The sequence below is a fragment of the Scatophagus argus genome, chromosome 8 (genome assembly GCF_020382885.2).
Source record: "Scatophagus argus isolate fScaArg1 chromosome 8, fScaArg1.pri, whole genome shotgun sequence".
Lineage (NCBI taxonomy): Eukaryota > Metazoa > Chordata > Actinopteri > Scatophagidae > Scatophagus > Scatophagus argus.
In genome coordinates, this window is record NC_058500.1 from 11,100,810 (window position 1) to 11,116,024 (window position 15,215).

The 15,215-nt window shown below is 40.9% G+C and overlaps 1 protein-coding gene across 13 annotated transcripts in view; it reads left to right on the forward strand.

The window, feature by feature from the left end:
• LOC124063278 (ERC protein 2-like) overlaps window positions 1–15,215 on the forward strand; it is a 149,886-nt gene that overhangs the window by 40,725 nt on the left and 93,946 nt on the right. For all 13 annotated transcript variants that reach the window (XR_006844079.1, XR_006844080.1, XM_046396745.1 and 10 more), the window contains one exon: window positions 12,513–12,650. Coding sequence is in view for 11 of the 13 variants with exons in the window: in XM_046396745.1 (XP_046252701.1) it covers window positions 12,513–12,650 (138 nt within the window). In the remaining 2 variants the exon portion in view is untranslated. The remainder of the gene's footprint in view (window positions 1–12,512; window positions 12,651–15,215) is intronic.

Genomic DNA, 15,215 nt, shown 5'->3' on the forward strand with positions numbered 1-15,215 from the left:
CAGCTGCAGTCAGCCTTGACTAATGATGCTCATAATCGTGTATGTCTGAGTGAGCTCTTTCTGACTGTACAGGAGGGTCTATGTAGTGATGAAGACACAGGAAGAGAATCATCAGAACTGCTCAATAAATGAGTGAGCTGACAGTCCACGTGTCTTTATATTCACACCTCTTTGTGTGAGGAAAAGACATAGGACATCATTTTTTTGACTATTGAGCTTAGGTCTTTCATTGACAGGCTTAGCTTAATATCCATACTGTCAACAGTTTTTATAGGCAATCTGTCTTCAGTAGTCAGTAGTTCCAATAAAAACTGTTCACAGTTTGGTCTGTGGATTACCCACAGTAAGCAGGACATTGTTTCTGGAAGGAGATGTTGCTGTAGATTTTTTTTTCTTTTTTTTTCCAATGCTGGGAGCACCACAAGTGAAATTCCATTTATCTCTGTTGTATTTGGGTGGCGCCAGAAAACCTGGCCAGATAATGCTGAAACTATCTGTATAGCTGGATACCTCCAGAGGACATAAGAAAATATGTTTGCTCGTAATTTGGGTGAACCAGCACTGTAATATGTTATGACTAATCATTCCATGGTTCTATTTCTAAACAAAAAAATACTGTTGTGGTGAACTTGGTAAAATGGAATTCTATACTTAAATCCACATCCAAAATATTGTAACACCTGGTCTTGTTAGCTGCAATTTAGGGAGTTTGCTCTGCCAAGACGCCATAATTTACGAATCTGTTTACAAGCAAAAGGACAGAGCTGTAACTTTGAAGTGAAACTTGTTTCCTTCCTGGTGTCGTACTGTAAAAGTCATTGCATTTCAATCGTAAAGGACATAGAGTGACCCTGTGTGTTTTGAAGTCTTCCCAGGACAGGATGAAGCTTTTCCTGATGCTTCCTGTATCTAAATATCAAGGGTAGATTTTCCTCAATAAAGGCTTTTCTTTTTTTTTTTTTTTGACATGACAAAGTTGAGGTTCAGCTGGGTGTTGGTCGGCAGAGGTCATTTAAAGGTTGTGGTGGGTCTTCTCCTCATAAAATTATCAGCTCTGAATGACTCAACTAAAAACAGTTCATAGAGCTGTTAATCTCTTGTATATGTTTCCCATTGATGAAAGAAGTCAGACACACACGGACATGTGTCATCCTCCTGGACAGCTTTGAGGGTTAGGGTGATGCATCTGTTGGTGTTGGTGTTGATGACAGGTCACTTAGTGTGTCTTAATGTGTTTCAGTCTTTGTCTGTGTGTGTGTGCAGTTGGATGGGGTGGGGGATGTATCTATGCATGCAAAATCGTTCTCTTCCCAGTCATAGGGAACTGACATCTGGAGAACAGTCTGTAGGATGTTTACGTGGGCGTAATATAAAATGGAGCTGAAGAAGCTGGAAATATTAAATGTAAATAAAAACAGGGAGTCGTTCTGGTGTTTCAAACTGTGGTTTGTGAATCTCTTCATGTTGCAGTTGTGTATTCTTTGACGAGTAAATCATACCTTTCTTCTCCATCTCTTTCAGTTTTTTTCTTGGATTGTTTTCTTTACTGGACTGACTTTTTGTTCATTTTATTTACATTTTTACAAAGTGATTGAAAAGTTTGACTCTTTTACTTAACCTTAACAGATTTAGTGGTTTTTCTAAATATTGTAAGTGGTAGGAGACGACTTCGTGTAAATACAACTGAGAGTACTTTAGTCAAACCGCATTTATATCTGTTAGATTTCTCAAACTTTGAAGTTTAAGGGTCTTATGCCTCTGTCTGTGTCTGAAATGTGCAACTTCCGAATGACAAAGTGCCGTCTTTAACCCCTCTGTGGTGTGGCAATCACTCTCTAATACAGGAAATGATACTTTATATGTTGGCGAGCAGATACAAATAGATACACAGACAGACCACTGCTCAACACTTTGAAATTGTAATAGTGCACCACTACAGAGACTCCAGTATCGATTATTGCTGACCTAAAATCTGTCTCAGGAGAGTATGAGGATTTTTATCTTCTCCTAGGGGCCTTTCTGTGGGCGGTTAGCATGACCTATAGCATGATACCATGATGTCATTGCTATAGTTTAAGCCCTGCATTGATCATTTAACTAAAAATAGGGACAAACTGGTATTTAAATGAAAAAAAAAAAGAAAGAAAATGCGTATGCTTTGTTTGTGCAGGCATTTTCTTACGTATCTCAGCACAGAACAGTGGCAGCTCTGTTCGAGTCCTTGGTCTAAGAGACCATGACCAATGCATAATGATGCACTTATTTATTTATTTTTTCATTTTTGGTTCCTTTTTTTTCTTCTTTCACTGGCGGAGTCGGGGTGTGGGAGGTACAGGCAGAGCCGGTTGTGGTGTGGTTTTGGCATGCATGTGTTATTCATGTTCAAACATTGTGGTTGTCTCAATCCATATTCATGCTTTAAAAAGGCTTGCTGTGTGCATGGAAGTATAGTATCCCCTATCATGTTCCCTCCCTATAGCAACCACAGACAGGGATATTTGATTACGTCTGCTTGTGCTGCATTGGACATATGTGTGTATGTTTGTGTGTGTGTGTCTGCATAGAAGCATGCCCTGTACACAAGGCTCTCTGTTAGTGATGATAGTGTCTAGCAGGTCTCCCCCATACATTCTCAGGGGAACCCGGCTCTGTGTCAGTGCACCCTCTGCCAAACTCTTTCAGCACTTGCTCTGGCCTGGTGTCATCAGCACGGCATGGCCTTTGATTGTGAAAAAACATACAGCAAGGGTGATATAGAGATAATTAGAGATGTTCCCTCTCCCTCCTACATTTTCTCTGTTTCCTCTCCCCCACTTTGATCTCTTTCTCTCTCTCACTCTCTCTCCCTCTCTAAAGTAATTACTCATTTGGTAGTCCATTTTTCCTAATTTTATGAGCTTTCTTTTTTGTTGAAATACACTCCGTGCTCATGTCTCTTGTTGAATACACAGAGGCGTACCATCTAATGACCGTCTTCTATTACCTTTGTGTTCATTTGAGCAAACTACTGCATCCATGCAGGCTTATACTCACCATGTTTACTCAAAAAAGCCTTTAGCACTCCTTTATCTCTCTTTTCTCTCCCTCCTGCCACACACCACCTTAAAACAACATTAGCACATTTGAGTTTGATGCATATGGATAGAGAGGGGAAGTACTGCATGTTGATAGAAAGGAAAATATTAGTCCAGCATTGGCATAGTGTTTATTATTGTGTGTGTGTGTATGTGTGTGTGTATATGTGTGTGTGTGTATCAAGGCAGTTCAAGCCAATTTTATTTATATAGTGCCAATTCACAATTATCTCTCAACACTTTTCATACAGAACAGGTCTAGGCCATACTCTTTAATTTACAGAGACCCAACATTCCCCCATGAGCAAGCACTTGGCATCAGTGACAAGGGAAAAAAATGCAATTTAACAGGCAGAAACCTTGAAACAGAACCGGGTTCTAGGTGGGTGGCCATCTGCCTTGGGTAGAGAGAGAGAGGGAGAAAGAAAGAGCAAGAGAGAGAGAGAGAGAGAGAGAGAGAGACACGCAGAGATGCACAGCAGCAAAACGATAATGATTGCTATAGTAATATGACAAAAAATAATAGTTGATTCTATAAGTAACTAAATAATAATAATAATGATTAGGGAGAGGAAGCAAGAGAAACTCACGTATCATGGGGAGTCCCTTGGCAGTCTAAGCCTATAGCAACATATCTAGAGGAGAACCAAAGCTAGCCCTAACTATAAGCTTTATGAAAAATTTTAATTTTAAGCCTACTCTTAAATGTGGAGAGGATGCTGCCTCCCAGACCGAGCCTAGAAGATGGTTCCACAGGAAAGAAGCTTGATAACCCAAGGCTCTGGCTCCCATTCCACTTTTGGAGACTGGAGGAACCACAAGCTCTTTAAGATATGATGGTCTCTGTCCATTAAGGGCTTTGTATGTGAGGCAAAGGATTTTAAATTGTGTTTTGGATTTTGCAGAGAGCCAGTGCAGTGAAACTAATGCTGGAGAAATATGATCTCTTATATTAGTTCTTGTCAGTGCGCACGCAGCAGTTTTCTGGATCAGCTGAAAAGTCTCTGGAGGCTTATTGTGGCAGCCTGATAGGAAGGAATTGCAATAATCCTCCCTGGACAAATTCATGGACTAATTTTTTTGTATCTTTTTAAGACAAGATTTGCCTGATTTACAGTGGTGCTGGAGAGCAAGGTAGTGCTGTCCAGAGTAGCTGTATCATTAGATAATTTGTTGTTCAGATGTTCAGGACCCAGCACAATAGCTTAAGTCTTGTATACGTTTAATAGTAGCAAATTGCAGGTCATCCATGTTTTTAAGTCTTTAAGACATGCCTGGACTTTAGTTAAATGATTGGTTTCATCTGGTTTCATTGATTTATGGAGTGTATCTGAATAAGGTTACCTAAAGGAAGCATATATAAGTTTAATAATATTGGTCCAAGAACAAAACCTTGTGGAACTCCGTGAGTAACTTTGGCTTGCAGGAAGGATTCATCATTAAAATGTACAAACTGACATCGATGTGATAAATTGGACTTAAACCAGCTTAATGCATAATGTTGGGGCTGTTTAAAGAAAGAAAGAATGTACAGTATATGTGATAGCAGCAGGTCATGAAAGCTTAGGCATCTCAAAGTTAACATATTGCTTTGGCCTCCTCAGTGCTTTGCGAGGATGTTGTGAAGCACACAAGTTAACAAACGGATACACTGTACGGTTCCAGATGAATAATTGTGTGTCTGTAACAGATGTATTTCTCTGAGATTCTTAAAGATAACTCTTTACTGTATGTGTACTGCGTGTGAGCATTTGTGTGTGATCTTGATAGATCTGTGATGTGTCCACCAATCCCTTTCATCCTAATGGATTCCATCTGACCAATCACAGCGCAGAGACATTGCTGCAGATAAGCTTTTTGGAGCTGGGGAGGTTCCGGTAAACAGCCTGTGATAGCGTCCCCCCCAATCCCCCTCTGCTCCTATCAGCAATCAACCAGGGTTAATGGTGAGTGCCCAAGGCTGGCTGATTGGAGCCAGGCTACACATCAGTCAAGACAAACCCGGTGTTGGGCCATATGTCAAATCTTCTTCCCAACCACAACACGTGCACTACACTTCAAGAAATCAGTTCTGTTTGATGACTCTGCGGCTTGATGAAGAACTTAAACCTGACTGTATCCTGATGATGACTCAAGCCATTACTCATGCTGACCTTTATTGACCCAACCTGTTGACAGTCAAGTGTTGGTATTTCAAACTGTAATATCTGAGAGGAAAGTGGGTCACAATTTGACTCTCTGCCTCTCAGTTGAACTGCGTGACTTTATGATGTATTTGACCTCTTTGACCAAATCACTGTCAAGTGGGCCTGTGTCAGAAGCTACAGGCTGACACATGGTCGCTGTATTCCCCACCGGGTGGCCACATATGAACTTTCTTTCTTTCTTTCTTTTAGATCAAAGAGTTCCTACTTTCTCTCTCCAAGAAGTAGAAAAAGAAGAGAATTAATTCTAATGGTGCTGGAATAAAGCGTCAGGGTAATTACCCAGCAATCACTGCAGCATTCCGCAGCTGGGGGGGTGGAGGGCTGGGGGGGTGCAGAGATAGGGTCTTGAGTCTAAAGAGCATGGACGTGGATCAAGTTGGCCAGCACACACACAGACACACTCACACTCACGTACAGCCTAGCTTGCACAAGTGCAATCTGTCTTCATTGAACAGCTCTGGGTCTGCAGGAGTCTCTCCCTGCTCATTTTGCTCTGTGGTTGACCAGGAGAAATCACTATGAAAACAACACTCACTTTGTCTTTCTCGCTGTTTCTCTGTCATTCTCCCTGTGCATGCGTGCATCTATGTTGTGTTTCTAAGTGTGTGTGTGCTGGTGTGTATTTGATATGTACGGATGCAGTGAAGGGTCTTTCTGTGAATGTCTTTCTGCAGGAATGTGTGGGGAGAGGGGGAGGATGTCTGCCTGTCATATGTGTAAGTGCTATATGCAGCCCCCATTGCCTGAACCTGGACTGACATTCGTGATAATAATCACAGCCTGATTTTATATGTGATTGTGTGTGTGTGTGTTTTCAGAGATCAGTACAGTGGATGTACACAATTGGACAAGTGGCTATGGTTTTCTGTTTGTGTATGTGTGTCCATGCATTTAAGCACACATTTAAACAAAAACAGTGGGCCTCATTTATCAAGCTACTTAAATATATTTTGTTTCAGTAACCGTAAAACAGGATTGATCATAGTGTTTGAGGTTTCTTTTTTGTTTATTTGTTTGACTTCTGTTTGTTTGTTTGACATGCTCAGATACTGAGCAAAAGTCTACAAAAGTCAGAGTCCAAATATAGAATTTGTGTTTCATGGGCAGCCTTTTGGTTTTTTTGATGAAAGATTGAAGTTGGGTAATGTCATAAAGAAAGATCAATTACAACTCATGGAAATAACACAGGTGCAGGTGTTTGTACTCATTTCTAAAACAGATGATCATTTTTTCATTGTTACTTTTCAGGAAGGGTTTTGCTTGAGGCACTTAGATAAGGAAAATAATTGTTGCTATATTTGAATTTACGCTTTGTCACTTTTTGCCCTCTAAGTCTCCTCTGGTTTTTTTTTTTGTGAACTTTATCTGCCAAGGATTGTTTTTACTTCAGTGACTTAGGGTTAGGGCTTTTTTCCCCTGGTATTTAGAGCAAACAAATACAAAACATTTGAAGTAGGCTGTGTGTTTTAACTTACGCAGAACGTGGCTGTAATGTGCTTTTACACGCAACGCTAAAATAATTGAATAAACCCTTGCCTTTCTCACCACCTTGCTGATGATGGCAGCTGCACTCATCTGTTTAGGAGATCTTATCTGTAATTCCTTGGCCTCCTCCTCAGGTTTGCTATTTTATTTGTTTTTTTTTTCTTTCCAACTTTTATGTAATGCAATTGTTGTTTCAGTTCTTGCATCTGTCATTCCGTAAATGAAATTATATTTATGATATTTGTAATTTATTGTTAAATTATAACCTTAGTGAACCAGAAACCTCAGCACTTTGGCAACCAAATAATGCGTTGTTAAGTTTGTTCTGGAGAACACTTTTTTCCAATCTTTTCTCCTTTTGCTTTAGCCTATTTAACTTTTCGAGGGGCATATTTCTTTCTTTGTGGTTTTTACTATTATTTATTTGACGTTTCTGAGGTTGTGCCATAATTGTTAGTTTATAACAAAGGATATGCGATTGAGATTTATACTTGCATGCATGCTGACCACCTCATGCATCTATATAAATACAGAGAAATTACTTCTTTGTCAAGAAGAAATCATACATTGTGCTCATTATGTATATTCTGGAGGCTTGCGCCTGCATTTCAATGAGTTTATGTGTGTGTGTATCTGTGTGGACACAGAGCGCCTTTGTATTTCTAAACAAGCACTGGTGGTCAGGAGCAAAATGAATGTTGGGGCAAAGTAGAGGAAGCCGTTGTTACAGTCACAGGCCCTCAGTCATAATCGCAGTGAAACCCGTAGAAAATTCTGTCTCTTTCGTTTGCTCCCATTTCCACTCTGGCAAATCTTTTTTTGACTGTGGGATAGGCGAGGACCTGCATGTTTGGCTTGCCCATATTGGATCCTTTTTGGTGTGGAGACAGAAAAAAAAAGGGCAGCTTTCTTTTGCTCACTTTGAGGAGGAAACAATGCAGAACTGTTTCCCAACAGCAATAAAAAATGACCTTTACGTTTCCTTGTTTAGAAAAGTGTAGATGATTTCAGAACCTGAACATCATGCTTGGTGACCCTCCCTTCCCTTCCTCCCTCTCTCGGGCACCACTTGTCTTATGAAGTCATTGTGCTCAGTCTTTCTGGTCGATAACAGATGAGTAATGACTCCTCAAGCAAAGCAGCATGACATCAGGAAGGTCATTTGAGGGGAGTAAAGGAGAGGTGTCATTTTCTGCTTTAAGGGTCTGTGTGTTACATTGTCCCCTTACATTCCCAGCCAGTCAGCTCAACTGGTCTGTAGAGATTTGGTGGGGACTTCACAGCTATGAGTTCATGGCGGCAGTTCTCTCTCAGTAGTTAACTCCATTTGTGCGGTGTATTGTTTCCAGACGATTTAAGTTAAGCTGCCATTTTCATTCAGAGCAACTTATAATGAGGTAGTATGTTGAAGGTGAGTGGCTTGCTCAGTTGTGCAAGTCCTAAAAGGATAAATATGCCTATTGCAGGAATTTGCCACATGGGGGCGTCAGCTTACACAGTATGTGTCCTTCCATGGTCCAATGTTGCCTTCATTGCTCTGTTTCTCAGGCAGAAAAAGGGTGGTGGTGGTGGTGGTGGGACAGAGGTTAAATGCAGTGCAGGCACACCCTCCTCGCACTTAAAAGGTCACTGTCTTCCCTAAGGTTCATGAACAAAATATGTTTCTCTTTGAAGAGCGACATCTGAGTTCTCAGGAGCTGGAGGGAGTTCCTTATTAGTCAGGGAATCAACAAGCTCTGATGATGTGTGGTGGGAACAGTTTGCAGGTGTACATGTTTTAGTGCACTGTAACACACACATACGAACAGACACATACCCAAACATTTACATTTAATATGTACTTTAATATGTACGTGCTTTGCTAGGATTACATGTGATTGTGAAGTACTTGAAGCAGCAGTATATTTCCAGTATGTTGCCTTTCATCGTGTTTCTGTGACCTAGATTTCTCTGGGGAAGTACATTCTGTGTTACTACTTATTGTTCAGTTTGCGGTTATTGTCCCTCTGTGTATTTGTGTGTGGTTATGTGTGTGTATGTGTACATGTGTGCACATATGTGTCAGTGCCAGTGTCTTTGGGTTTGACAACTGTCCCTGTCATATTTTCAGAGGCGATGACAAGCCCAGAGAAATGAGTTGCCTTTCAGGAAGGGTGACCAATTATTGTTTGGTATTTTTATTGGTCCAGAAGAGTTTTAAAAATACAAATGATTGTATTTTTATGGTGGTCATGCTCCACACTGGTCTCCTTTGTGTTCTGCAGAAATGATTCCTCTGGAGGCCACAGAGTTCTAGTTCTTAGTTTGGATGAAATACAGACGGGTCGACCGAGTTTGTGGTTCTGCTCCGGAACAAGCTGCTTTTAGATCACAATTTTTTGCCAGAGACACAGGGCCTGATACTATTTCACAAACTTCTCTCCAATTACATTAGAACTCAGCTTGTCCTAATCATGATCATAATCTACGGACTGAAAACACAGTGCAGCACCAAGGCTCCCAAAGGGTTTCAAAGCCCACTAAAATGAGAATCAAAATTGTCTTGCTGACAACTGTTAAACTTTAAACATGAATGTATGTCAGCTATTCTTTGAGACCCTTCCATTCAAAAATCATTTTAGGATGAATAAATGCCAAATTTTATGCTTTGTTTTCTTTTACTGATGACAATATCAGAGCCCACTTTTGACCCACAAGGTTCACCGACTAGATGTAATCTTGTAAACTGTTTTTGTTCTCATATTTTTGCGTATACAGTACATTGTTACATGTTGCAGTATTGCAGTAATTTCTGAAATGTCTTGCAAAAGTTGTTGAGTAGTAAAAATCACTGGCGGTGAACCGATACACTTTGTTTTGTTTCATTGATGACAATAACACAGCCTACTTTTTATTCCACTAAGTTTCACCACCTTGTCAGAGACTATATGACTATAGCCAAAAACACAGAGATTATTATTATTATTAAGTTATTTTGTATGGTTATGAAATGTCTGTGTCCCCATATTTTTACACTTGCTGTACATTTTTGCATTGCTTGTACATAATTATATCAATGATAATTAGCCGATTAATCACATACTATTTTGCAAAAGTTCTTGAGTGGTAAAAATCAAAAATAAAATCTCCATATCCCACTGGCTCCTGGTGCTTTTACAGTGCTTTAATAGTTAGATGTATAATGGAGATGCAACTATGCAAAGTCAAGGTCAGTAAAAGGTAACCACGCATCATCCCTCCCTCTTTTAAGGAGAACCTGGTCCTGTCCTATCAGCTTGTTGATAAAATTATCAGAGTCAAAACAGTACGGCTGTAAACAGTGGAGGCCATGTGTGTGGGAGACGACTGAGACAGACGTCATGGTTTCTCAGGAGGATACACACTCACTGAGACAGACAGTCCACACAGCAGTGCCTGGTCCATAGAGTCATAGTAGCTGCCTATTGTAGGTGGTCTCCTTCAGCGGGAGGTGTGTGTGGTTGGAGAGTGGGATGACATATGCACAGTGGTTTATGATAAAATCCTGTGTGTGTGTGTGTGTGTGTGTGTGCATGTATGGTTCTGTGCTTTTGTGCGTGTGAGTGTGTGTGTGTGTGAGAGAGTGATGCGGGAGTACAGTTTGAGGTAGCCCCATGCACTGAGAGATAAAATGACTGCTGTTCTCATCATAACAGTCTAGCTACTGGAGGGGAGGCCCCCCTCTCTTCCAGAAAAGCATACGGCTGCCCTGTACCTCGCCTGTCCGCAAAAGGCATTTCTCTTCCTGTGTTTTGACTCTGAGAATTCTGACAGAATTCCTTGCCCTCTTTCCCATATCCACGACTCACGTGACTCACTCTCATCTGCCGATATAGCGTTAAAGTTGTGGTGAGCGTTTTTCTGCACAATTTCACAGAAGGCCCAGCGACGAGGCTAAATACTTCATCAAGAGGTTGTTATTTTATGCATCCGGGCCAAAGAAAACTTAAGCCTGGTGAAGAATGTAATCATTTATCTAAGGCCAGAGGCGACATGCTCAATTCGACCTGAAATAGGTCCATGTAGTGCCCACAGGGACACGGAGCAAGGCTGTACATGAGTGCGTGTCTATATGTTTTGGTTCACATTTAAGAGAATGCAGTATGCCAGTGCTACTGAGCCACTACACCCAGAGGATAATTTCTTTGCACTTGCTGTGTGTTGACATAAGCGTGTTGCAGCATCAGTCTTGTGTGGTTCATCATGCAGAGATTCTGAATGTTATGATGTATCTAACTTAAACGTTTAAGTACCTACTTAAAGTAAAGCACTCCTTTCACCCACACACTTAGCATTACAGAGAATTAATAAAGAGAATCAATTTAGAAACCCATATTAACCTTGCCTCTCTCATTAATTTTCTCTCTCGCAGCGTCCGTCCCAATATCCCATCTAACAGCCATGAATGGCTGGGAATTTTCTATGGCCCTGGTAGTGCGAAGCTTTCCCATCATTCCCTGAAGGATTTAATGTCTCTATTGCTTGGGGACTGACCTATGCTGGCCTTTAGCTTGGTTGTGTAATGACTGTCATTAACCTATCAAGATCTGCCGAGGTCCAACCCGCCCCCCCCCCAACCACCACCATTTTCCTTCTATTGCCAAAATCAAGATGGCTCCTTTAAATACATGCCCTTGCCCTCCAGGGTGCAGGGAACACCAAAGAGTACAGTCTAATTGGATTCATTTGTAAAATAGCTGTGGAGATTTGGGCATTATCTATCTATGTACCCATGACCGGAATGCAGCTTATTCTCCCGACTGGACATTTTTTTCATTGTGTCACCATTTCAGTTACAATGTGGTCTCCTGACAGCCTGAAGTGCTTCTCTTGCCTTTATTGGATTCTCATGTTCATTGAATAATAAATTCTTTTCAGTACTTGTGCCTTTCTTTTGTACAACACAAGCACCGATCTGAGAAAACGGCACTCGGGTCAAATGTGGTATTAATGCTTTGCAGCACTGAGTGAATAGTGCTTTGTCTGTCTGTCTGAAAAACCACTAAAGAAGACTGAGTTGGAGACAGGAAAATAGATGCTCTTTGCCAATAGCTCTCAAGAAATCTCAGGGAGTCAATCAACTTTTCAGACTGAACTCAGATCATATTAATTCAGAATTTAAAATGTGGGAATGTAGAAATTAAAAGCCAGTCACGTCCTGTCGCCAGATGTGCTGTCCCTTTGTAACTAATTTGTAGACCTGTAGAGTTTCATTGCATTGCACCGTGTCCTACTCCAGATCCATCTGCTTGTGCTTTGTTTTACACAGCCCGGAGTGTTTTGTGTTTGTGCCTGTGTGTGTGTCTTTGTGTGTGTTTGTGTGCTGTGTTGCGGATGTTCATCAGATAAAGGCTGCTGAACACCACAACTGGCTGTTACACCACCACTTTAGTGACATGAGGTTAGCCACAGAAAGGCAGATGCAGAGACACAGTCCAATAAGTCAATATGCTGAATTAGCTCTTAGTATAAGACCACTGAACTAGTCTTGAATCTGATTTGGTCACACTATCCAATGGCAGCCCTTGGGAAAATTCTTTTTCATAGTACTTTGGTACCACAAAGTTGCCAGTCATGGTAGTACAGTTGGATACATTGTACAAATGCTACTGAACGTGTCTGCTCATGATTCTAATAATTTTTGTGATTGTTATGTGCTTGTGTTTCACATCAACATGCTCCTAACCACAACTTCTCCCTTTCTCTGCCACTTTACTTCTCTCTCCAGATTGAGAACCTGTCGGAGCAGTTAAAGGATAAGGACAAACAGCTGGCTGGGTTGAGGGAAAGGGTCCAAGGCCTTCAGACTGACTCCAGTAATACAGACACAGCCCTGGCCACACTGGAGGAAGCGCTATCAGAAAAGGTACAGAACTGACGGCATGATGGAGGAAGCCCTTGTTTCAAAAAAAGCCAAAGGTGAAGTTGGAGGTCAAGAAAGGCTGACAGCAACTTCTGAGAAAAGAGACTTGTGGTGAGGCCCGAGGCAGATAGATGCTGTTGTTCTGTTAGAATAGTTGCTAGATGGATGGCGTGAGGAATTACGCATGCTATTAATGAAGAAACTGAACCTTGTTTGTCAGGTGTAGACAATAAAAACTCACAAAATGAAACCATTAGACCACCGCTTGCTCTGGAAAATTTTTACCCATTGGGGCACACCGCTTTTTTTCGGGAAGCTGGTATATGGTATGCGACTTAATTAAGTTGCTTGCTTTGCTATGACTCACTGCAATAATTTACTGACACAGCCTTCTAATTTATAGACTTTGGGCCACACCAGATGAGGTCCTCTGTGAAAACAGTAAGGGAGAGATGGAGGCACTGACAGAAGGGAGGTCTAAGGTGAACACAGACAGAGGATTAGTCCCTGTCTGTAACTGCGCTGAACATAGGGAGGGAATGATCTATCGAATAAGGGGAGGATAGAAGTTTTGTAAGCAGGAGGTATGGAAAAGTAAAATGGCAGAAGAGGCACACCCCTGATGAAAGAGGTGGCCTCAGAATTAAGGGAGGTTTAGGTCAAGGAATGCAAGGGTGGAGGCAAAGTAAAAAATTAGTAACTCCTGCAATTCGAAATAAGAAGACAGAGCACAGAGCAAGCAAGACAAATACAGTTACAAAGCATCAGGCAGGGATGAAAATTCAGTAATCGATAACACAGGCACATATATATTGAGGAAAAAATATGTGACCATGAAAGAACATAATGAGAGACAGACAGAGAGTACAGACCTGATACACTGTAAATTCTTAATGGGATGTGCACAGTCCTGGTCTAATGTTAGTTAAATATGAAAATTTGTGTCTAACCTCTTACCTTGTGGCTTTAATACTGGGAAATACATTCACAATATCTTGCTTTTTTTAAATTGGATTTACCGCCCTCCATAGCCTCAGCAAGTACTGTAACAAGCACAGCACTGTATGCTTCCCAAGGAAGACACATTGCCGCATAAAACTGCAGAGCTGCAACTACCACATGAATCAAGGTGAACTAAGCAGACTTACTCCACATGGGTGGACGGGTGAGTGGATGGGCTGGATGTTGGTCATAAACATTCAGCATTTGTTGTCCTCTGGCAACATAGGAGAGCAGCTGGTATCCATAAAGCTTCACCTCTAGCTTGCCACCAGTAACGTTCTAAGATGAATGCCCGTGCAGGCCACTGTGGTGTTTTGTTTTCAGTAAAACGCACTGCATGTCATCACACCAATCATTTACCCAATAAAACCCTACTGATTTTGCAGTATTTCTCAGTAAACAAGTTACTTCGGAGAAGCTGGAATGCTAATTTTTTTCTTGCCTGCAAAAGTCACAGTGCGTTCATGAATTTGCACTTTCGGCTACAAGGTGCCAGTGATTTCTCATCGGACACAGGCTTGAAGATAAACACATTTGATGTTATATATAGAACTGACTGTAACTATGGAGATGTCAAATCCTAGTCTGGCAGTATATACACTCTACGTTGAACTGGCTTGCTTGATTTCATAGTGACTCAATTTTTCTTATCTTTGTTGCATGTTTAAAGTTGTTGCTAGTACACATTTGTCTGTACTATAGCAGAAAAAGAAACAATTGCTTTGGCGCTGCAGGCTAAAAGATGGTTCCCATGGTTTGTACTGTAGGCTAAAAGATGGATGCTAGTATACTTTTTGTTGGCAATAGCTGCTACTTAAGAGTTTATGGAGTTCCAAGTTAGGACATACAGTACGTGGATGTCCAGCTGCAGGGCTGGTTTTCCGGTGACTGCCACATTTTTTTATGGGTTCCATTGTGCACATACTCTAGGTCTATATGCATCACATTTGTTGTTATACTGGCTATTTCTGTTTGCGACTTTGACTGAAGGAATTTGGTCAATAAAAATCATTCTACAGGATCATCCACGACATATAAGCCTTTTTTCCACCGGACATGGCTCTATGACATTGCGGTTTTGTTTTGTTCTCAGCAAGGCTTCTTAGCTTACCTGGAGCAAGTGTTTTGCTCACCTGAGTTTGTTGACTTGCTCATATTTTGTTGTTGTCTTTTTCCTTGATTTTTGTGCTTCTACCAAAGTTAAGTGGAGTACTCAGTTAAATGATTTTCTTTTCCCGTTTTATTCAAACCAGACTTCCTCTCCTCTCTTAAAGCTAACCAAATTAGCGACGAAATTAAAAACAATGAAAAACATTTTAACCAAGTTTAACTAAATAAGTGCCTGAGTAAATAGCATACATTAGCTAATACATTGCAGGACCCCCCCCCCCCCAAAAAAAAAAAAAAAAAATCAAACTTAAGGGGAAAATGCATGCATAATTCAGTCCATACAGGAGTATCAAATTTTGGTCTTTAGCAACAAGACAAGCACTTGCTAGACAACAACATAAGACCAACTGAGCTGCTACAGGATCTTCATTTCTGAATAATAACAATGCAAAAGAA